At 43.1% G+C, this 24603-nt stretch overlaps 1 protein-coding gene across 2 annotated transcripts in view; it reads right to left on the bottom strand.

Moving 5' to 3' along the window:
* CDK7 (cyclin dependent kinase 7) overlaps positions 1-24603 on the bottom strand; it is a 210639-nt gene that overhangs the window by 103512 nt on the left and 82524 nt on the right. For both annotated transcript variants that reach the window (XM_069223135.1, XM_069223141.1), the window contains one exon: positions 13914-14032. In XM_069223135.1, the coding sequence (XP_069079236.1) occupies positions 13914-14032 (119 nt within the window). The remainder of the gene's footprint in view (positions 1-13913; positions 14033-24603) is intronic.

Genomic DNA, 24603 nt, shown 5'->3' with positions numbered 1-24603 from the left:
TATCCTCTCACTGATATCCACCATTTCACCTTTACATTTTCTCATCAATTCATTATTTCATCCATTATTCAAGCTTTCACTATTTGATCCATCCACTGATCATTACATCCATTCATCTGATCCATACAGACATCCATCACCTTTCCTGGGATCCATCTATACATCCATCCCCCATAACCACATTATTTGACGTACCCATCCATCAATAAAACCTTTTAACCATCAATTGATCCTTTTGTCCATCCAGTCATCCATCCATCTTTCTTGATTTCCATTTATTTGGTCATCCATCTTCTTAGATTTCCATTTAATATGCCACCGCTCTCTCAAATTGCCATTTACTCTGCCATCCTTTCATCCACCCATTCCTCCAATCAGATTTCCATTTGCTCTGCTTTCCATCCATCCATCCTCTCAGATCACCATTTACTCTGCCATCCTTTCAATCCATGCACTCACCCACCCATCCTCAGATTTCTATTTACTCAGCCATCACTTCACTCATCCATCCTTTCAGAGTTAAATTTACTCTGTCCTCCTTTTATCCATGCATCTATCATCCATCTCAGATATCAATTTACTCTGAATTTCTTTATCCAACAATCCACCTTCTAGGATTTCCATTTATTCTGCCATCTTTTCATCCACCGTCTCAGATTTCAATTTATTCTGCCATCCTTTCATCCACCCATCTACCCATCTTGCCAACTACTCATCCTTTCACCCATTCATCCATCTATCCTGTCACCTTTCTATACTTTCACCCAGCCATCGATCCATGCACGCATCCTTGGACACTTATCCCGCCAACCTTTCAGCCACCCATCTTATCACCAACACATCCATGTGTCATTTTACATACTCATCCATCCTTTTACCCCACCCATCCTTCTTCCATCCACCTATCCATCCTCTCATTCACCTCTCCTTTCACTCACACATCCACCCACCCATCCATTCACCCACCCACTGTAAGGAAATACCTCCTTGGCATGGTTACTCCCTGACTTTTTGCCTTTGCTGATGCCAAGTTATGATTTGAAAGTGTGCTGAGGCCTGCTAACCAGGCCCCAGCTCCAATGTTCTTTCCCTAACCTGTACCTTTGTTTCCACAGTTGGCACACCCTGGCATCCAGGTAAGTCCCTTGTAACTGGTACCACTGGTACCAAGGGCCCTGATGCCAGGGAAGGTCTCTAAGGGCTGCAGCATGTCTTATGCCACCATAGGGACCCCTCACTCAGCACAGACACACTGCTTGCCAGTTTGTGTGTGCTGGTGGGGAGAAAAGTCGACATGGCACTCCCCTCAGGGTGCCATGCCAACCTCATACTGCCTGTGGCATAGGTAAGTCATCCCTCTAGCAGGCCCCACAGCCCTAAGGCAGGGTGCACTATACCATAGGTGAGGGCATAGGTGAGGGCATAAGTGCATGAGCACTATGCCCCTACAGTGTCTAAGCAAAACCTTAGACATTGTAAGTGCAGGGTATCTATAAGAGTATATGGTCTGGGAGTCTGTCATACACAAACTCCACAGCACCATAATGGCTACACTGAAAACTGGGAAGTTTGGTATCAAACTTCTCAGCACAATAAATGCACACTGATGCCAGTGTACATTTTATTGCGAAATACACCCCAGAGGGCATCTTAGAGATGCCCCCTGAAACCATACCCGACTACCAGTGTGGGCTGACTAATTTTAGCAGCCTGCCACACACCAGACATGTTGCTGGCCACATGGGGAGAGTGCCTTTGTCACTCTGTGGCTAGTAACAAAGCCTGTACTGGGTGGAGGTGCTTCTCACCTCCCCCTGCAGGAACTGTAACACCTGGCGGTGAGCCTCAAAAGGCTCACCCCCTTTGTTACAGCACCCCAGGGCACTCCAGCTAGTGGAGTTGCCCGCCCCCTCCGGCCACGGACCCACTTTTGGCAGCAAGGCCGGAGGAGATAATGAGAAAAACAAGGAGGATTCACTGGCCAGTCAGGACAGCCCCTAAAGTGTCCTGAGCTGACTCTGACTTTTAGAAATCCTCCATCTTGCAGATGGAGGATTCCCCCAATAGGATTAGGGATGTGCCTCCCCCTCCCCTCAGGGAGGAGGCACAAAGAGGGTGTAGCCACCCTCGGGGCTAGTAGCCATTGGCTACTAACCCCCCCAGACCTACACCCACCCCTAAACAGAGTATTTAGGGGCTCCCAGAACCTAGGTAACTAGATTCCTGCAACCTAAGACGAAGGACTGCTGAGCTGAAAAATCTGCAGAGAAGACGGAGACACCAACTGCTTTGGCCCCAGCTCTACCGGCCCTTACTCCCCACTTCAAGAGAACTGCAACAGCGACGTGTTCCACAGGGTCCAGCTACCTCTGAAGCCTCAGAGGACTACCCTGCATCTAAAAGGACCAAGAACTCCAGAGGACAGCGGCTCTGCTCCAAAGAAGAAACATCTTTGCAATAAAGAAGCAACTTTTAAAGAACACACGTTTCCCGCCAGAAGCGTGAGACTTTGCAGACTGCACCCGACGCCCCCGGCTCGACTTGAGGAGAACCAACACTACAGGGAGGACTCCCCGGCGACTGCGAGCCCATGAGTAGCCCAAGTTGACCCCCCCGAGCCCCCACAGCGACACCTGCAGAGGGAATCCAGAGGCTCCCCCTGACCGCGACTGCCTGCTTCTAAGAACCCGACGCCTGGAAAGGACACTGCACCCGCAGCCCCCAGGACCTGAAGGATCAGACCTCCAGTGCAGGAGCGACCCCCAGGTGCCCCTCTCCCTTGCCCAGGTGGTGGCTACCCCGAGGAGCACCCCCCCCCACTTGCCTGCATCGCTGAAGAGCCCCCTGAGTCTCCCATTGAACTACATTGCAAACCCGACACCTGTTTGCACACTGCACCCGGCCGCCCCCGTGCCGCTGAGGGTGTACTTTTTGTGCTGACTTGTGTCCCCCCCGGTGCCCTACAAAACCCCCCTGGTCTGCCCTCCGAAGACGCGGTTACTTACCTGCTGGCAGACTGGAACCGGGGCACCCCCTTCTCCATTGAAGCCTATGCGTTTTGGGCACTACTTTGACCTCTGCACCTGACCGGCCCTGAGCTACTGGTGTGGTAACTTTGGTGTTGCTTTGAACCCCCAACTGTGGGCTACCTTGGACCCAACTTTGAACCCTGTAGGTGGTTTACTTACCTGCAAAACTAACAAACACTTACCTACCCCAGGAACTGTTGAAAATTGTACTGTGTCCAGTTTTAAAATAGCTATTTGCCATTTGTGTGAAAACTGTATATGCTATTTTGCTAATTCAAAGTTGCTAAAATTCCTAAGTGAAATACCTTTCATTTAAAGTATTGTTTGTAAATCTTGAACTCGTGGTTCTTAAAATAAACTAAGAAAATATATTTTTCTATATAAAAACCTATTGGCCTGGAATTGTCTTTGAGTGTATGTTCCCCATTTATTGCCTGTGTGTGTACAACAAATGCTTAACACTACCCTCTGATAAGCCTACTGCTCGACCACACTACCACAAAATAGAGCATTAGAATGATCTCTTTTGCCACTATCTTACCTCTAAGGGGAACCCTTGGACTCTGTGCATGCTATTTCTTACTTGGAAATAGTACATAAAAAAGCCAATTTCCTACACCTACTCAATCCATCCTTTCATTCACCCACACTTTCACCCACTCAACCATCCTTTAATTTAGTCACCCAATCTCTTTTCCCTTTTCTATCTGCTTCCCTTTCTTTCTTTTAGCAATAATTTGAAGCTTTTAGTGGCCACGTTGCAGATAAGAGACCCATAAAGATCCCCACTGAAGCTGGAAAAGCGGGGGGTTCACAACGTCACTGCCCGTGATGAGAGGTGGTAGTCTGCACGTTGTGAAAGTCAAGGAGTACATATGTCTGCAGGGTGCATTTCTGAGAAAGATGAGTAGGTGCTAATGTCTGGTAGATGTGTGTATCTGTGCTAATGTTTGTCTTGGAGGGAGGTCTTTCTGTAAGTGTGTGTTACTTGGAGTCTAAGTCCTCAAAACGTCTTATGCCACTTCAGCTCAGGACTTAAAAACGCACTCTCGCCCGCCATCGGACTCGAAACGAGTGGATGTGAAGCATTCAGCGCTGAGATGTGCCGCACCAAGGCTTTCAGAGCTGAAGGAAATCGTACTGAAATGTTTGGAGCGGAGGCTTTTGGAGTTGAGAGCAAACTTGGCGCAGTCTAGGCATAGACCGTTTTGGTCACCCCCCTCCCCTAGCTCGCCTTCTACTGCTGTGTCCTCCGCGGCCTGAGAAGACTACAGCCAACAAATCCTCCAGTGGCTGCAGGAACATCTCTATGCCAAGCAGCAGTGAGCTTACATCCAGCTGGGCACTGGTCTGATCCTGGCAAAGCCTCCACAACTGTTGAAGGATACTGTTCCTCATAAGAGGAATTGCCTTTTGAGGAGGCCCTCAAACCTCCTGTGCCTCCCACTCTGAAGAAGCCTAAAATATATGACAGGGATACCTCTCCACTGTCTCCTGCTCAACCTTTTCTCTTCCATTCCATTTTCTCCCTTACTGCATGTAGATTCTCAACAAAACTCACCACAGGGTTCCTCACACTCGTTGTGGGAGGGGAAGGATGGAATGGGTTTGAGAGAAACAGTCCACAGCTACCCTAGGACCCCCAGCGGACACAGACCTACACCCACACAGGACATCACCTCTTATGAGGTTCTTCTTAGAACAGCTTACCTTCCACAATGAGGAGATGCATGTTCAGTATGAGGAGGAGGATTTTCTCATGAGACCCTCTCCTCCACTCAACGCTCCCTTCCCATGCGTCATTTCAGTGGCAAAGCAAGTTTGCCTTCCAGCCTTACAGTAGCCGTGTAAAAACTGCAGTTTGGCCTGTTAGAAATCCTTTTGGCGGGTAAACACCTTCTTTTTGAATATTAAGCCACCCCATGTTGGCCTTGCAACCCAGAAGGCATGCTGTAAGGTACTTAAAAGTAAGATCTCTTGAAATGCAATGTTATGGCCTTACAGTGACTTGTACCCAAAAGCTATTTTCACAGTATAAATGCTGACTAATTCAGTGAAACACTGGGAGCGGTGTTTATTATGGTGATCCTAGTGTCCACTTGCATACAACACTTTAAGCCCAAGCTTAGTTTAGCTGAACAACTTTGCCATGTTGCATTTGCCCAGACATATTGGCGTTTTGGGCCTGTTTGCAGTAAAGCAAACAGGAACTACTGCAAAAGCAGATGGGTCAGACGTGGAAACTTTACCCTATTGGCTAGGGAGGGGCCAAGAGTCACCCCACTCACTAGTGCCAAGCATAAATCTAGCACCTCAAGACACCCACTTTAGAATATGTTCTGAACCTGTCTGACTTAGGAAGCCCTGAAGAACTGGACTTTCTTCCTCTTGTGCCTTGGACAAAAAAAGTGAACTCCAAGGGTCAGTTGGCTCATCTGTGGGGCTACAGTGAGAAAATAAGCTGCAAGACTCCTTTTCCTTAAGTACCTAGCTGACGAGTGTAACTATCGTGACTGGACCCTACTGCTGATCTCGCCTGGCACTCTGTGGGTCTGTAAGTGAGACCGTGAGGTCCTTAGAAGTTCAATCCTTTGGTTGGTTGTGACTTACAGAACTAAAATCATTGGAAAAAATCTTTCACCAGGATAAACCTGGCTGGTGTATATGACCATACTCCACTGCCATGAGCATCAAATTGCACCTAGATCCAGGTTTGCACGAAAGACAAAACAAGCAATGCAAAGGAAATAAACTGACATCTAAAGTCAGACCTATTGGCTTGGTCAGTGCTTGTTTTGGTGGCAGGTGATACTTTGTTCTCGTTACACTCTTATGGATAATATATGTATTCCAACATACTAGAGCAGCATTCAGGCATACCATGAGACCCAGATATTATTTTGCAAGGCTTTGTTTAAGGAATCTCGTTCACCAGAAGCTAGTACTTTGTGTAATATTCTTCATTGTGTCTGTATTTTGTTTTTTATTATCTTTTTTCTTATAATTTTTTAAAAATCTAATTTGTTCATCCAGCGGCATCTCGGCACCGAGGATCAATACTAACTACTACAGTTGGAGTCTGGTGTGAATATAGCCTTGTTTTAATGATGGGTTTTCCTGAATCTTGGAAAGGTGGTATTGAGCCAGGTCAGAAACAGCTGGAAGTTCCACAGTCTGCCCGCAAAGGTTGTTTGTCTGGATTTTGTGAAAGCTGGGCTAGATAAAAGGACTGAGGATCTTGACCATCATTTTTAAGATGGGACATATTTTGAAGATTATATGGCAGTGGGGAAGTCTTTTGGCCGTGAACCATTTTATCTACCAGCCATGATTACTGGCATCCTATCACATTTCAGAAATTATTTAACTTAAGTCTTTGAGTGGCATTTACAATACTAAATCCATTGTACTGGCATAAAGTGGTGCTGCTGATATAAAAGCATTCACCATCCTAATTTTCTCAACAAGTGAGACAAAATGAAGTACATACTATGTTTACTAACCTATAAAAAAACAAGCATTTGCAATGCAACGGGTCTTGCGTTTCGTCGAGTTGCAGTTATTAGCATTGTAAACTCCTAACCAGCCCTTTCTTGCCACATTAAATGGGGGGGGGGGGGGGGGGGGGGGGAAACAGTGCGATTGTGCTGTGAAATAAAGAGAAAAAGTAGTCCAGAAACCATATGGAAAACATGGAGCCTCATGTTTCCAGTAGTTGGTAGGTGCGCTCGAGGAGGACTAAACACCAGAAAAGGCATGAGGTATGCATGCCTTACACTAATGAAAGCAAGCAGATTTTAAAAGGCAAGCCCATGAACCAATGTAAGGGAATGACGTGACATGGGCATGGTTAGAAGCCCAAAGAGAGATTACATCAGGGGACGGAGCGCTGTGCGTTCGCCTCTAAGAATAGGATTGAATAACAATGTTAATCTCTGGAGTTTGATCAGTTCTGTATCTTATCTGACACCTATATCGTTCACCATGTTCATCGGATGTGAAGATTCAACCAAATCGTAGGCCAAAAATTGGGTTCCCTTAGAGAGGGTGGATTACTTGGTATCAAAATATCCACCTAATTCTATCAGTTTTAATTTCTTACAGCACATCCATCTAACGGCCCTTCTCTATTCCTCCTTGCGTCACTCCAAACTATCCCTCCTTGCGTCACTCCAAACCTTACTTTACTATTATCTCCTAAACAACCCTTCCTAAATTCTTCCCATTTATATCCCTCTTTTGACTTGTCCAAACTTCTTTTTACTAGTATGATTTCCCTAATCCATTTCTAGAGACTCTTCCCTCCTCCACCTCTCTTTTAGTCATCCCAAACCCAATCTTACTACTATGATCTCCCAAATAACTTTCTAGACATTTCTCTTCTATCTCTCCATTATCCACTAACAGACACTGCTCAAATTAACTCATATTTCTCTATACTAATCCACCACTAATCCTTTTTGTGTTCCAGAGTAGTGTGCTACTCGCTGAAAAGAGCTTCAACACATCACAAGGGGTAATAAACCCTATATAAATACAATACAATTACAATGTGTGTGTATCCTGTATTTTACATCTTCCAGTTTTAGCAAAATAGCTCCCTCCCAGTACACTGACATTATTGCTAGACCAACAGAGTCCTGTGTTTAAAACAAACAAACATCTACTCTCAAAATCCTCCATTTTCACACCCAAAAGCACCAGAAGTAGTAGTAGTAGTAGTAGTAGTAGTAGTAGTAGTAGTAGTAGTAGTAGCAGCAGCAGCAGCAGTAGGGAAAGGTATAGTTATGTCTGAATCAGATTGCACTGGGGCCTGATAAGTCTGTGATACCTCCCTCATTCAGGGCCGAGATGAGTTCAGCTCAGAGTCTGCGAGGACTACAGGAACAGAGTCATCCCCCAGCGACAGCATTGTTACCAAAGTTAATGCAACAGGGACTGATGAATGTTGGTGCTAGAATGGAAGTCGGCTCTGGCATTGGAACAGAACCTAGAACAGATTCTGGATACACAAACAGCACAAGGGCAGACCCACTGTTGCAACGTTGTTCAGAAGCTGAAAACATGTAAGCTGTGGAATCAGCTCTGCGGCAGGGGACCAAGAACACAAAAACGAGTCACCGTGACATGTGTGGCTCAACTGGGCCAAATCCCTATTTTGCCATATGGTGCTACGAATTACTTAAAGACTTTGATCTTGACGAAGACCTGTCGTGAGTATGTCCTTGAGGACTGGAATAGGTCCAACCCTCGACTTCAACTGAGAGATCCGAGGCTTCTTTCAGTGTTCAGCGACACCCAGCCTTGGGTTCCTAGATCGTCTTCATAAGGGCACACCCCTCACAAAACTTATAAAGTAGCTCACCCTGCGATCAAATGTCCTCTAACAAACTGAAGGAAAAGTTCGCAGACTGCAATTTCTTTTTTCAAGGTACTGCAGTAAATGCAACAGCCATTTGCTCAAGGGAAAAGCATCGAGCACATAATATCTTGGGCAATGAATCAGCTCTTTAAAACCACCATAAGAACAGTTTTTTTTCCCCAAAAGGTTTTTAAAAAGTTTAAAATTAAAAAAAAAAAAAAATGTTTAACCCAAAAAAAAAAAAACATAATATGTTAAAATATTATTACAACAAAAGAAAAAAAAATCACACAATAAAAGAAAGGGTTAAACATAGTGGTTTGTGTACAGGACCAGCAGCAGCCCACACCCACAGGGCATGGCCTTCGGATTGGATCCCCAACCAGACAAGGTGTGTCGCAGTGATTGTCCAGCACCCTTCAGATTATATTTTTAATATTAAATGTATTTATTGGGAGAACAGTTTTATTCAAATTGTTTATTTTTGTGTTTATGCTTGCAATACAAAATAAAGTAATCATTGACCCAGCTTGCCAAAGCCAGGCCTTGTGACTTTGCCAATGCTTTCAAACCATCTATAATTGATGGGACCTTTAAGTATTAAAACTCCTGGGGTGTGGCTGAGCCGGCAGCCAAGATGGCTGTCCTGCCTTGAAGCTCCGGCAAAGAGGGCCAATCTTTGCCCAAAACTGGACCCCTGTCATCATGCAGGCTGAAAGCTACAGCGGCCCATGGATGAATGATTGGTACATGGCCCACAAGCTCAATTAGATATTCTACTGACTGTTTAAAGCAAAATGGTAGAGAACTTTTAAATGGTAGCTTTACTGGGACACAGGGTTATCAGGAATTAGAGTGATCCGGAGTGAGGAGTATTTAGCATGTGTGTTATTTGATGCGCAATCTCTAGTGAAGTTCGCCACTGAAATTAATCAACTTTTGGCAGACATGTTTGATCTATTTTTCTTACAGAAACTTGGGCAATGTCAGGAGTTGAACCCTGATGTCAGCTTTGCCTGCACTGAAGGATGCTCCAGGTTGATTCCAGCTGTGCTTTAATAAGTTTAAGTAGGCCTGTCATGGTGGCGTTGACTACTCCTCTTACTAACAAAAGGACCACAACCTTTGAATTGTCTTTGACAAGCACACCACGGAATGCCGCTGAGGCTATGGAACACAACTGCTCCTTGATCCTTCTTGGCGATGCCTTTCCAACTTTAACATCAACCGAAGTGGAAGATTTCCTGTCCTCTATGGTCCCGGAATCGATTGGAACTTTTTTTTGCCTTTTTGGAATTTGTTTTTTTGCCACATGCTCATGTTTTAAATTGACCTTCTACATGCTCACGTGTCCCTTTGACTTGTCATAATTGACACTGATTTTCCTTATATATCTTAGATTGAGCTTTTAGTAGCAATTGTATATGTTTAGGCTTTGAACCACCTTCAACCGACAAAGGGAGGGTGTTGTGTAGCCATTTTAGCCATAGCTCCATGCACGTTATTTTAACACAGTAGGCCAAGCCACTGTACACCTTAACCTAGATATATTTTATTTGGCTTCATTTTATTATTGTTACAATAGCCACTTTTACGGTCTTGTTTTATTTTCTGTTTATCTAACTGTTTTTGCCTAGGCCAGCACTCTGTTCTCAAACAAGACATTCTTGAACACTCTGTGCTTCTTCCAAGGCTACAGCACGGTACATTGCCGGTGAACATGGTAGAAGTTTAGTCTCCAACATTCGTAGAAAACACACATCCTTACGTAGGGACATTTTCCCAGAACATCATCTGTGTTGTTATAAAAACACTTCCTTGTCCCTTACACCTTAGAGAGAGATTCTAGCCAGAGAACAACGACTGTATGCTGATTGCGGAATGCTTCGTTACAGATGCTAACGCAGACCGCAGGCCTTTGCTCAGGCATGGGGGATGATGTCTTCCCAGGGGAACCTGAAGGGCAGAATTAGAGCTTAACATGCTGTGCTCTATCCTAGTGTAGGTAGGAGTTAGTCTATTGGCAATAGTGACAATATGATAGCGTTATTTTTATGTTTCACTCTTCTCGTCACAATTTTAATACAGTCATGTTGCGTCGTCCTTGTTATTGCAGCTCACGCTTTGCTATCTAAGATGCAGTAGTTTTATTAAATTCATTATTAAAACATATACTGCCACTGTTTGTCATTTATATATGAGACTAAATGTAACTGAGAGAAACAGATGAGACCTGAGTGACCACGGCTTCCCTGAGAAACAAAGTATGTCATGCGCTCGGCTGCCTAGTCATCACAGTCCTTAGGTAGAGATGAGGCACTGCTAGTTAGCCAGAGAAAAACCCAGATTGGAGCGACAGGCATCACTCACAGTGGATTAGACTTGGTGTCCCACACCGCAGGCGATTCTGCCGCTCAAAATCCAGTAGTCTCATAAGAATAATGAGAGCCTACGCGACATGGTCATACAAGGACCAAGCAAATAGCAGTAATAAATAGGCTCCATCACCTGAGTTTCATTTTGAATTTCTCAGTATTTCTCCCCACCAGATGGAATGCTAATACCCAGAGAGCAATTTTTTCTATTGAGACTGCAGAATTATTTCTAGTAACAACCGCTTAGTGTATGATCTCTGGAGTGAAATGATGTGCCCAAATCACTCCTGCCTTGAAAGCCCTCTACATGTTCTTTAACAACACGCTGACTTTCAGGCACTTTGACTTTTGCAAAATGTAGTTTCACAAGTCACTGCCAGGAAAACATTTTTATCTATTCCTGTTCTATCAGCCTGCCAGGCAACGTAGTTCTGTCCTCCTCGATAAACTAACAGCACTACAAATTATTAGCAATCACTTCTGAGCAAGATCGCTCCACAGACAAGGTTCAAGCTAAGACGCCTTCTGCCACTGAACTCGCAGCTTGATAAAGAGTACTGCAACTGCAGAATAAGGGGTCAAGGCCCACCTTCTGCGATTAACAGTATGAGCGACCCAATAAATTCATATGAGTGGTAAGACATCTAAACGCACATATCATAATATGTATTTGACTGATTTTATCACACTGTAAATACTGGTCAACAAAAAGAGCGTACCTGGATACATTTCTACAGGTCAACCTGCTGATATTTATCATACAAAAAATGCCCTGTAAATACAGGTGAATGTGGAATTTGGTATGGTAAGCACCACAATCCCCATTACTGCCTATTTTAGGGGGGAAAATCTTAATAGTTACTATTTATCAGAGCTGATAAACAACATACCCCACAGTGTTATTTATCAGATGTGATACATATCATACCCAATACACGGCCATTCTTAATGCGAGCTACAGCCTCAAATCATGCAATCAATCTCTTAACCTTGTTATATCCTCTACTCTCATAATGTGCAATACAAACTTCCACATCAGTATTCTAAAATAGTCTCAAGGAGGTAGGACTGCTAAGCACAATAAAAATGTGTTTTAAACAAATGGCCCACAAAACAGGGTGTTGAATTGTTAAGGTTCTTAGAGATCGTAGATGAGAAATTGTTAGACCTTTGCAGAAAGCACTCTTTTTAGGCATACTTTCTAAGCATCTTTAATAACTGGTGTGATTCACACCACCAGGTCGGGCTATTCTCAAACTTAATATACGTATGCAGCAGTCATAAGCTTCTCATGAAGTTTCACAGCTGTACAATTCGAAGCTGGCTCATTAAAATAAAGCCTGTTTGCTGCTTAGTCTGAGAACCTGGGATTTAATTACAAGACGGGAGGCTACCATTATGCATTTGTTCCTTAATGCCACTCCATGCAGCACTTGAAAGAACATTACATCATAAACAAAGTCAATCTAGAATAGAACAATGATAAAACGTGAATAGTCCTTTTACATATAGATCGGCCACTTTTAAATGCCGCTCCTCAGATAAAGTAGCACTTGTTCTTACTGCTTCGAAGCCATTTTTTTTTGGTCTTTCATTTCATTAATTCAAGGTAGCCAAGATATGTATACTTATGATGCAAATCTTTTACTGCTTTACTTTTGACTTTGATTAGTTTAGTCATTTACCTTCCCCATTTATGGAAATGTTCTTTCTTAATTTGTATCACGATCCACCTTTTCAAACATCTACGATCGTTTTGGTTCAGGGCGCCCCCGTCTGTGCACTAACACGGCTGCCTGCATTTCCCTCTCTTTGTGAAACTTACAGCAGGGATTGTTTGGGTGCAGACCGAGTGTGTCTGCGTTTGGCTGACCCAGCTGCCTGCATTCACAGCATCAATCGTTTGGGTGCGGGCCGCATCGTCTGTGTATAGCTGAAGCGGCTGCCTGTAATTTATCTTTCATTGTTTTTTCAGGCAGACCATGCAGGTGCCACTTTCCTGACTCGTGATGGTCTGGATTTCTTTAGTTGAGTTCATTACGGGCTCCCGACTGCCTGATCAGTCGGAGTGCTCGGTTCTGCTTGTCCAGGCAGCCTATTCTGTCAATTGTTTTTAAGTCGCCTGGTCTTTCACACATCCTGTTTCCTGTTTCCAGCATCATCGCACAGAGATAACTTTTGAAGAAAGCGTTGGGTTAATTTACACATTTAAACCCATTTCATGCTCACAATTAGAGATGCTTTAACTGACAACACGATGCCAGTTGGCAGTTACAGTATCTCTGGAGTCACCTGTGTGCACAATAACCTTCTCTGCTTCTTTGCTTGAATTTTCTGCTTGGTCTAAAAGCTACATTCCTTAATTTCAACGCTAAACTGCAGAATCTCCGCCACACAAGATTAATCTAGGCCTGTAATGATTCAATAAAGATGAGGCAGAGGGGAGATGCCCCTAAGCAAGCTGCAATTTCATTTTTGTCTTTCAGTTTACTTCTTACTTCTCTCCAAGATAGACAGAAATCTGGAGGTTGCCACAGAAGACTAAATGAACATCAACAAGAGGGTTTAACTGCGAATGTTAAAAACTAGAGAGCTATTCAAGTCCTAGTCTGTGCCAAAACCAAGCACCCAGATATATACTACATGTATTTTTGGGGCATGAAAAAAGGTCTTAGGGTCTAAGGTAAACAAATACGACCAATATGATCGCATACAATTTACTGGCAAATAAATTATGTACTTTATGTCCATGCAGTAAATCCCTCTTCCGAGAGTTTAAACTGGGTCTTTCATAGTTACTTTTAATTCTATGTCGAAGTAAAATATTACTTAAACTATGCAATGCACACTCAAAGAAAATGTTCTAGTGTTTAGGCAAAATGTAATAATTTAACAAACACACATTTTGTACAAAAACTGCGGTTCTGTTGAAATTATTTCCCAATAATTTAGATTAGCGGACAAAGAATATGCAAACAGTGCAATTACCTGCAGAATAGTACTTGAAATGGAGTATGACTACCAAAAGTAATTATATCACTGCTATATAAGGGTCCAACTTGATTTTGTCATGGACGTTCTGTATCTTTTTCTGCAGGCTAACAGTCGGATCTGCAGTGTAGGACTTAATAAACTCAAAACGTTTACCTTGTTACTACCTGATGTGTGTACGCTCTGTTTGGGCTACCAAAAGACTTGGCCAAACCAAAATCAGCCAATTTTAGCACTCCATTTTCATCCAATAAAAGGTTATTGGGTTTGAGATCCTGGAAAAAATAGACAAAACAAACATCAGACAGCAGCACATTTCTCTGCCACATTTTGGAAGTTATAAGAAAAATGGCTACTTTTAAAGAGAACACCACAGACTGAATCCCCACTGGATAAATTTTTTTATTACCCAGACCGGGAGTAGTAATTTTTTATACAAGAGGAATTGTGGGCTATATAATCAATACAGAACACTGTACTAGGATTCAATCTGAGTATAGTAGAAGCTAGTACGAAATTCAGAAAAAAATCATTTCCTGAAATAATGATTTTCTACCTTGGGTATAGTGCACAGGATAAAGTGCATTGCATGATTAGGGTATCAATGGTCTACAGATTAACCCACAGGATCTTCACGAAGATGTAATTCAAAGGTTTCTACTGAAGGTATCTACTAAGGGCATCTATGGTCACGATGATCGGTGAAGACGAACAAGTTACTTACCTGCTGAAGGAGTAAAAGATGTTCTTCGGAACAAAATCCTTGTTGGGGAGGAAAGGTTGGGAGAAATTCATGGAAGGGTGGCAGCATATAAATTTTTACTATACTCAAATCCCACTGATCCGATGGTATGGATCTCCACCATGGTAGAAAATGAGACAACCGTCCTCCCACCGGCAAAGCATGCTCCAAGATGGTGAAACCAGAGAAGGCCTGTATCTCCTTGCAATGAGTCTGGAATCTGTAGAGGATGACAGACTTCTGCCAGAGCTCCAGAATAGGCTCAGACAGTGCCTCATTAAAAGGCAATAAAGGCTCTTATGTAGAAGAAGTAGAATGTAGCACTTCGGTCAATAAATTAAATTTAAGTTGGTTGGAAGAGGGAGTGCTCCCATGCATTTCACAGGTAGTAGCAAGGTCCATTTCGCAACCGAAGGGAAAGGAACTCTATGATAAAGCATGCCACTAGGACATACCCCTGGTGGGTGAGAGTTCTTTAAAGCAAAAGGATTCTTTTCTCCTTAGGTTGACGGGCGGGAGGTTTCTTAGATTGTTCCAAATGAGTTGGGCTCTATAGTTTGTGTAACATTCTGTGTCAGAGGAGGGTTAGTGCATTATCTACAGCACCCAGTCACTCTACTTAATTTGTTTAGAATATTACGGCTGAGACAGAATGGAACCAGGAACAGATTGTGTTGGGTTGTATTTTTCAGCAAAATCAAAGTTGAGGCTTTGGTGATATGGTATGAAAGGTATCGCTGATATCACAGGGTCCACATGCTGAGCTGTTAGAAAAAATGACTACATTTCTGGCATGTGGAGACAATGGGAAAGGTTAACTGAGTTTCCTCTCACAATGGCCTCCAAGTTTGTTAGAATATTTTCTATTGGAAAATCCTTATGGATGAATTATCCTGGATATTATAATGACTGTGAGGTCTCAAATGGCATGTCCATTCTCAGTGTTTGAAGTCTAGAGTTTCTTCAGAGTTTAGAAACAAGTACAATTGGTTGCAGTGTACGAAGGCACCAGTGCTTAATTTGTAATTAATGCATGCCTGTGCACAAACATTGCTTGCTCAGAAGCCTCCAGCTGGTGCAATTAAATGTCAGCAAGCCGAATATCAAAGCAGTGTAATCTTCGGTCCACCTCCTGCCTCTTCATTCCACTACCAGACACTCATTGCCCCTTCACCAGACTCTTGCAGGATCCTGCTTTATCCCTTTGTGACTAGTTTCCATCTTTCTTTTCCTCCATCTTTCTGATTTGGGCGTTTGTCTCTCCTTGTCGGTAAAAGTTCAGTGCAAAAAAAGGGTCAGGCCTCAAAAAAAGAGTGCTGGTGGTCCCCAATGGCAACCACCAGCTTGAATTAAGCACTGCACGGCACTGTAGTTAGTCTCAGTTTTAGTGCTAATGCCTCAGAGTTTTACTATTCCTAGAAGTCTCCTGTAGCAGAGAGGAATACAGCTATGGATATGCTGTTCTAGGTGTTGGTGTATAAAAACTATGTTACTTGTAATTGTACTTCTCCAGTATTGATATCCTTCATAGATTCACATGCTTGAATCATTACCCATCAAAGTAAGTCCCATGGTATAATTAGGAAAGCAGTGCAATGTTAAACATAGCTTGGGAAGCCTTCACTTTAGTAACATATTTCTATCAGTTAAAAGAAACCAAACTTCAATCAATCAGGTTGCAGCACCCTCTACAACACGCCCCTCAGAGGCTTCTGTCTCTCAGATTTTTTTAGAACACAAATGTGAATATGTATAGAACTAAAGAAAAGGTGGGCATCTCACGGGTGGTGGGGGTGTCGCATGTGAATCTATGAAAGATACCAATACTAGAGAACTACAGTTGCAAGGGACTTATTTTTAGGTTGAGCGCAAGCATATGGCCTCTTGTATACTTAAGTATACTTCTTGGGCTTAAAGCCATTTCATTTGCTCGTTTCATGCCTCTTTGTCCCCCCTTTTCCTCCTTGGGAGCAGGGACCAAATAGTGTATAGTTACGCTTTGTCCTGTTTATCTCTTCTGTAGGGGACCTTTTCTTTTTTTTTACTCTCAGTGTTCCGAGCAGCTTCAGTTTTCATTTTCAGAGCATTCTTGCTCTCAGCTTAGCTTTGCTCCCCTGTAAACAAGGCTGTAAATCAGGCTGTTATCTTGATCACATCTGCTCTTCATGGAGTCGAGTGGTGGGAGAGAGAGCGGAGGACCGCTTGTGTATCCTTTCAAACCCTTGCGATTGCAGTGATGCTCAAAAAGGCAGAGGAGTCGTCCATTCCAGTATTTACAAATTCCTGGAGCTAACATGGGGAGAGAAAACCCCTGAATGAATATCTGGAAACATGAAGTTTTTAGTTTTTATGACTAATCTCACATTCGTATTTCACAATGATGAGTAAAAAACCCTTGCTTTCTGACGTTAGCAGTAGCAACAAAACAGAGCTGTCCTTTTAAGCTTCCCCAATGTGGTCTGTGGTGATTCTGTCACAATGTGCGAAGCGCACACAGCCACGGATACTACACAGTGTGACAAACAAATGCTCACATCCAGCGCTGATTGGTAGAAAGTTGCGATTGCAGTTGCTCTACGGGCCGAGGAATAATAGGAAGCAAGCGCATCGACGCCTTGTTGTAAATACTTCAAAGAACAGATGCAAGCTAGAGATAACAGGATATCCTGCGTGCCAGAACATCTTCGCGAAATAAAAAGAAAACATTGAATGCAATTACTGCATGGCTCAAACGTTCAGAATAACGTGTGCACATCAGGTGGCTGACCAAGAACTTCGGATATTTGTGAGGTGGTGTGACAGTGCTTATTCCTGGCCATGTGGGTGTTTAAGAAATCCCAGTGGACCCTCGCCCTTTGCTTCAGGTTGACCATCAATGCAGTGCTGCTTTATTTTAGTCCACACACGGAGATGCTTCTAATCCCTTTGCCATTTAATTGCACTCAGTGTAAAATTTTCAATATTGCTACAGCTGCAGCATGTCATGCCAATCAATTTGAATAAGTGCTGCAAAATACCATCACCAATGTCAATTTACCGGTGTAAAGTGAACAGAAATCAGTTAACTCACTCCAAGCTTTATACAACACAATTATAATCTCCTGACATTAAAATAACACAGTGTATGGTTTTGGTCATTTACGTGATCTAACTAAACAATATATATTCAGAAACAGTAAATTTTGCCCCACTTAGGGTCTCAGGACTGGGACTTATATTTCTGACATTTATGGCAAATTTATTGTTCTCTTAACAGAGTCCTGTTTGACCATGCATAGTTCATACAAAATGGAAATAGCGCTATACAAATATCACGTCACTGCATAAAAAAATACTAGAGTACATTTTTTTTTTTAAAAACCATTTTGAATGCCAAAAGCTCTAACTTTCACACATGCGAGACCGATTGCATTGCAAATGCTTGTTAGCGCCAATATTAGATTCATATGCTTGAATCAGATTAAACAGTCGTTAAATAGCATATCACATATGGACATTAGAATACTTGTACGTACATCTATACTTATGCATATACAAACAATGTGAAATGTGCACAATACATTAGTGGATGGTGGGATGTCACTTAATATGATGGCTCATCTTTGATGGAAAAGATGACTTAACACCATCTGGCCCACTGCTGCATCGTTGTGGACTGTGGAATCCAAGCAGTAGTACTGCATAAACCTGTGTCTATTCTTCCAGGTCGCTGCTCTACACATCTTTGAGAGTCACTCCAGCAAGCAACGCAGTTGAAGTCGATATACTTCTAGTAGAATGAGCCCACACTTAATCCTGAACCAGTGTGCCAGCTTTTTGATGACAATTGTACGGCATTATTTACCCATCTTGCGATGCCTTGTTTAGAGAGCGTATAACCCTTTCTAGGAGCACTGTATGCCACTAACAACTGACTGGATTTGGAAATTGCTTTGTCTTGTCAAGGTAAAACTTCAAACATCTCTTGACATCCAAGGAATGTAATGTCCTTTCTGCCACATTCTGGGGATCTGAAAAGAATGCCTTTAGAACTATGGGTTCATTTAAATACAAGTCTGAAAGAACTTTTGGCATGAATTTTGGATTTGTTCGCAGAATCACCATGGTTACTGAACTGTAAAAAGGGTTCTTTGATGGTGAATGCCTGTATTTCACCTGCTCATCTTGTAGTTGTTAGTAGCAGCAGGATTGCAACATCCCAACAAAGAAATTTAATGTCTGCTTTGTGTATGGGCTCAAATGAGCTTTTCATTAGTTGAGAAAACATAGTATTTAGTTGCCATAGTGGTGGAGGACATCTTATTGGCGGTTTAGCCCTAAACAGAGCCTTGAGAAATTGTTAGATTAGTCTGCTAGACCATTACAATGGTAATGTCTATCATCTTCTGAAGCGGAACATGGCTGCTAAGGGAACCTTAATGGAGGCATGAGCGAGACCAGACTGTGCCAAATGTAGCAAATAAGGAAGAGTGTCTTGTGGCGCACTGGGTGCACGCTTGCCCATTTACACCAGATGCAAAACTGCTTCCATTTATGACTGTAGGTCTTGGTTGTACTATCTGCTCTAGCTCTGGCCAAAATACTTCTGCATTCTCCTGGGATATTCAAATGCTCAAACTCATTGAAATCTGGAGACAAGCTGACAAGTGTTAGGAATGTCAGTAGAGACGAAAGTGTTTGCAGTTGGATGTGCGGTCGCTCCTGTAGAAGAAGTAGCTCTGAGAACCAATGTTGTCTTGACCATCTTGGAGCAATACGATTTATCCTGCAGGGCTCTGCCTTCATCTTCCTGAAAATCCTTGTGTGGAGAGGAGTTGGAGGAAAAGCATATACAAAGATTCCTGACCATGCAATCGAAAACGCACTCCCCCACGACCCTGGTTAAGGATGCCAGTTTGTGTAGAATCAGCCTGCACCATTGACTAAACATTTCCTCTAGGACTTCCTGTTTGATCTCACATTTGTGACAGGTACTTCTCATTCTGGTCAATGTGTCTGTTTTGACATTTTGCTTCCCCAGCTTTCAGATTTATCTGGTGACAAATCAACCACTCTCAAATCCTTTGCATCTCTTGGGACAGTGCTTGGGATCTTACGCCCCCTTGCTTGTTGATATAGTGCATGGTCATAGTGTTGCTGGACGGATGAGCACTGCAGACTATTTTATTCTCCGCAGGAAGGCTTGCAGAACTAAGTGTACTGCCTTGAGTTCCAGAAGGCTGATATGCAGAAATAACTCAGAAGGTCCCCATTTGTTGCTGGCTTGCAAAGCTTGGAGATGAGCTTCCTTACCCTCTATGGAAGCATCTGTTGATCACCAACCGGGGAACTTAGGGTATGAATACAAAGGCCTGTAGAAAGATTCACCTCTCAAGTTCACTAGGAAAGGGCTGTTCTGGTTCCCGGGGTGACATGAACTATATTGTCAAAAGAGCCCTGTATTTGAATCAATTGCCTGTCCAATTCCTCTTGCAACTGCCGCATCTGAAGCTGGCACAATGGTACCAAAGGGATGTAGGAGCACATCATTTCTAGCAGGGATTTGAATAGGCAAACTGCAAGTGACTTTTTTTCTTAAACAAGCCAAGTGTAGCAATGTTGCCCGTCTTTCTGGAGTTGGATAAGCTTTATTCTGCACTGTATCCAGTGTAGCCCCAAAGAATGTTATTCTTGTGGATGGCTGAAGGGATGAATTTTGCAGGTTTAACGTAAGGCCTAGCTTGCTGAAAAGGTTTAGGCATGCATTGGTTGACCTCTGTGGATACTGATGGGAAGGTGCCTTGACCAGCAAACAAAGACTTGGTTTTCCTGCCTTAGGAATGCCACTACTGGTGCCAGGCACTTTGTGAAAATGCAAGGGGCGGATTTCAGGCCGAATTACAGGACTCTGAACTAATAATGGCTGCTGGGTACTATATAGGACATATAATCTCCCTGGTTTAGAAGCTGTAGGATATCTTGGAGCGTGGCCATGCGAAATGTCTGGCTAATGAGATATTTGTTCAATCTTCTTAAATCCAGAATGGGTCTCTATTCCCCTGACATCTTCCAAACCAAGAAGAAACTGTAATAAAAACCCTTTTCCTGCTGATTTCCAGGGACTTGTTCTATGGCCCCTTTGCCGAGCATGGTCTGGACTTCTAACCTGAAAAGATGCAGATGTTTTATCAGGGACTTCTGGGGTGGAGTCAAAGGCAGTGTCTAAATTAATTCCAGTGTGACACCGAATGTAATTAAATCCAATACCAATAAAAAGAAAACATTGAATGCAATACCCATTGGTCTGTTATTTTCTTCTATTCAGGGAGTGATTGGATATTTTGCCTCCGAGACATGCAGAAGGAAACAGAGGTGTAGTCAGTGCTTGTGATAAGTCACTGTCTACATTTTGTGTCCTTGCCCTGTCGACCCAGCTTTCCTCTCTGGGTCTGCCTTGTGGAAGCCCCCGCTCCCTGAGGAGGTTGTCGCTGTTTGTATTGCACACAAAACTGTTGCAACCCAGATTGGTATGTTGGTAGCCTCCTCTGTAACAGAATTGCCATCTACCCTGTGCACCATGAAAAGGAATCTTTCGGTTTTGCAGAGTTTCCAGCAACTTTGCTATATCAATTTTAATAGATTGAAGGGCCTCATCAATGTGCGTCCCAAAGAGGGCTTCACCATTGTAGTCACTGTCGCCAGGTTTTTCAATGTTTTTATACCTTCGCCCCAGATGTACTCAACAATAGGAATACTCTGACAGTCTTCCAACAGGTTTATTTAAAATAGTATAAGAAACAGTCAGCTTGCTTAGCTGTCATCGAAGGTCAAACCTTTTAGTCGCTCTCTCTAGTAGATTATGAAAATCTCCTATATATTCAGGGGTAAATCTGTGGGTGGTGGCTCTGGGAACGACAGAGTCAGAATGAGGTAATCATCCCACTCAGTGAGGTGTATGCCTTGAGGCGGCTGTTGGGATATTTTGTGGCATTTGCGGCATGAAAGTCTGTACTGAAGGAGTTTTAGGAGACATTTTAACCTGCCTAGGTGAGGTGGTTGTGGCAGAAATCGCTTGTGGTAATCCACCAGCATCATTCAGAGATCCAAGACCAATGCTCTTGGTACACATGCTACATCCTCCTGGTATTGTTGCTGCCGATATGGCTGGAATTGTTCCTGATAATTTATAACCTCTTGCTGATGACGGTAATATTCCTGGCCATAATATTCTTTCTCTTCCATGTCATCATCTTTATGATATTTTACTTGAAGCTCCGTTGGGCTGTGTGGTACCCCAAAAGAACCATCATCATCTGGGTCACCCTCATTCAGCAGATGACTTGGTGGTCTGGGCAACACCTTGCTAGGGGGTGTATAATCTGAATCACAGATTTAGATTTCCCCTTTTCTTCAGCTTTTTCCTGTGATTCTCCTCTTGATGTCGACAGCGGTCTGAACGGCACAGCAGTTGGAATTTGTTTAGCTGCTGATGGTGTCGTCATTGATGAGGCAGAGATCCGTTTGACCGTTGACAGGATGGGCACCGTAGACTGTACTGCAGACAATGTAGTCGGTTAAGTGACCACAATCACTGCTGTTACCATTGTCTTGGTCAACATCCTAGTTGACCATGGTCGTCTTCATCAGCACAGAAGGCGATTTCTTCTTTTGCCAATGGTGTACTGATCATGCTTTCTTAATCTTATGAGAAATCTGAGGACAAGTCGTTGAAGGTGTTCTGGGTTCTACGTAGTGCCTGGGTTAAACACCCTTATTTTAGAATTAGACCCGTAGCCTGTGCCCTTTTCTCATAGATACAGTTTTATTAATTTTCACATCATTTTTTTTTTAGCACAGCCAGCTTTCAGCTCGTTGTTTTATTTTTTTAATCAGCTGCTTCTTTCCAAGAAGACATAGTTGCTTACACTGCATATTTTATCAGCCCTTTGTAAATTTTTCACTTTGTGCCCCGTTCAAGGCTGTCCTGTTCAGTACACGATATTCTAATTAGTATTGCTGCGCAAGGAACTCAGGGGCCAGTCCCCATTTTTTAGACATATCATGTGAGCCCTGTTCCCAAAACACTGCAGGATTCGTTATATAAACACCACATGCGCCTAATGAGGGCAGATGGCATTCAAGTCATGGCCGTCCTGCGATGTACACCATTCCATTGACAGCTTTGCTGATCCTGGTACTGACTTTTCAGCAAACCAAGAGGATTGCCATCAAGACAACATGTAGACCCTTGCCAGCCTTTTCAGGTATAGGGTAGGGGTACTACTCTTAGACTGGGATTACCACCATTATGTTCTCAGATCTTTAGACAAAGGGTGTAGGTAAAAATCATTTAGGGTTTTAGGACCATGCAAAGATGTCGGGATTGTTTATCTTTACCCTAATCATAATGATGATCACTATTTTAGGTTTCATCTGCTTTATTTTTGCAGCCCATGCCTTTTATAATACAATTCAATTGCTTCAATTAATGCACTGAAATCAATCTTGCATCTTTTATTCTGTCTTAGCATTTGTGAGTCTTTGAATGTATGTATGTATGATGTATTTCTAAAGTGCGTTCCGGCCCGTGGGCATCGAAGCGCTGACAAAAGGTGAGTGTGGAAGGTCGGAAGAAAAGAAAAGGATCAGGGTCAGGACCGAATGTGGGAAAAGCCAGGCCTTGACCCGTTTCCTGAAAGTAAGATAATTGTGCTCTTTCCTAAATTCCAAAGGGAGTAGATTCCAATTCTTTGCAGCCATGATAGTGAAGGCTTTGTCACCCCACTTCACCTTCTTGGTGCGGGGGACTTGAAGTTGATAGGTGCTAGCAGAACGCAGCAGTTTTTTGGGTCTATACCATTGTAATTTCGACGTCAGATACTTAGATCCGATCCCATGGGCAGCTTTGTGAGTGATACAAAGAGTTTTAAAAATAATCCGTTGGGCTACCGGAAGCCAATGTAAGCGTTTGAGGCTATCCTTAGCGTAAGCCAATTGCGGAAGGTTCAATAGCATTCTAGCAGCAGTATTCAGCATCAACTGCAATTTAATGAGGGATCCTTTGTCCAGATTGAGCAGAAGAGCGTTACTGTAGTCCAATCTGGACAGAACAAGGGCCAGGGTAGCTGTAGTTCTCCATTGCTTTTGAATATAGGGAAAAAAACTTTCTTCAATTTCTTCAGGATCCACATACAGGTTTGGACCGTCTGGTTGACCTGAGGTTTAAAAGATAGATGGTCATCAAAGAGTAGGCCTAAGTTCCTTGAGGTGGAACCCGGGATGGGGGCGGAATGCCACACTCTTTAGGCCACCAACTCGGGGACCAATGTTCCCTGCTCATACCAAAGCAGAGAATCTCGTTTTTTTCGAAATTCAGTTTTAGCCAATTGGCCTTCATCCAACTATTTATAGCTAACATACAGGTGTTAAAACGAGTCGCAACTTCCTCCACATTTTTATTGATAGGGATGATAAGTTGTGTGTCATCTGCGTAGGAGGTAGGGATGAAGCCAAAAGAGCGTATTAGTTCAGCCAGAGGGGCAACATAAACATTGACTAGAGTAGGGCTGAGAGACGAGCCCTGCGGTACCCCACATGGCAAAAGATAGGCAGGAGATTTAAAATCTCCACAATTTACCATAGACAACCTGTTAGTATAAAAAGATTCAAGAAGCTTAAGGGCTTGAACCCGGACACCTGTCTGATATAATCGTTCTAACAGAATATGGGGTGCAATGGTGTCAAATGCTGCAGATAGATCCAACAATATCAGACAGGCACCCTGACCCTCATCAACCAATCTGCAGATGGTATCCGATGAAGAGATGAGAGCGGATTCGGTACTGTGGGATTTCCGAAATACGTGTTGAGGGACATCTAAGCTCCCTGAATCTAGCAGGAAGTTGATCAGTTCTTTATTAATAAATGTTTCAAAAATTGTGGCTAAGAAAGGGGGCAGAGCTATGGGACGCAGAGCGAAAGGGGTATGATTTGTTCACCACAACTTCCCTGAGGAGTCAGTGTCACATTTAGGTTGCCACAAATCAACTTTACCCTTTAGGATTTGGTGAGGTACTGCAGGCTAACCTGGAGTCAGGCTGACAGCTTTCAGACAGTGTGGAAGTG

Source organism: Pleurodeles waltl, chromosome 1_1, assembly GCF_031143425.1.
Source record: "Pleurodeles waltl isolate 20211129_DDA chromosome 1_1, aPleWal1.hap1.20221129, whole genome shotgun sequence".
Classification (NCBI taxonomy): Eukaryota; Metazoa; Chordata; class Amphibia; order Caudata; family Salamandridae; genus Pleurodeles; species Pleurodeles waltl.
Note: the sequence above shows the minus strand (reverse complement) of the source record. Positions and strands in the feature narration are given on the sequence as shown.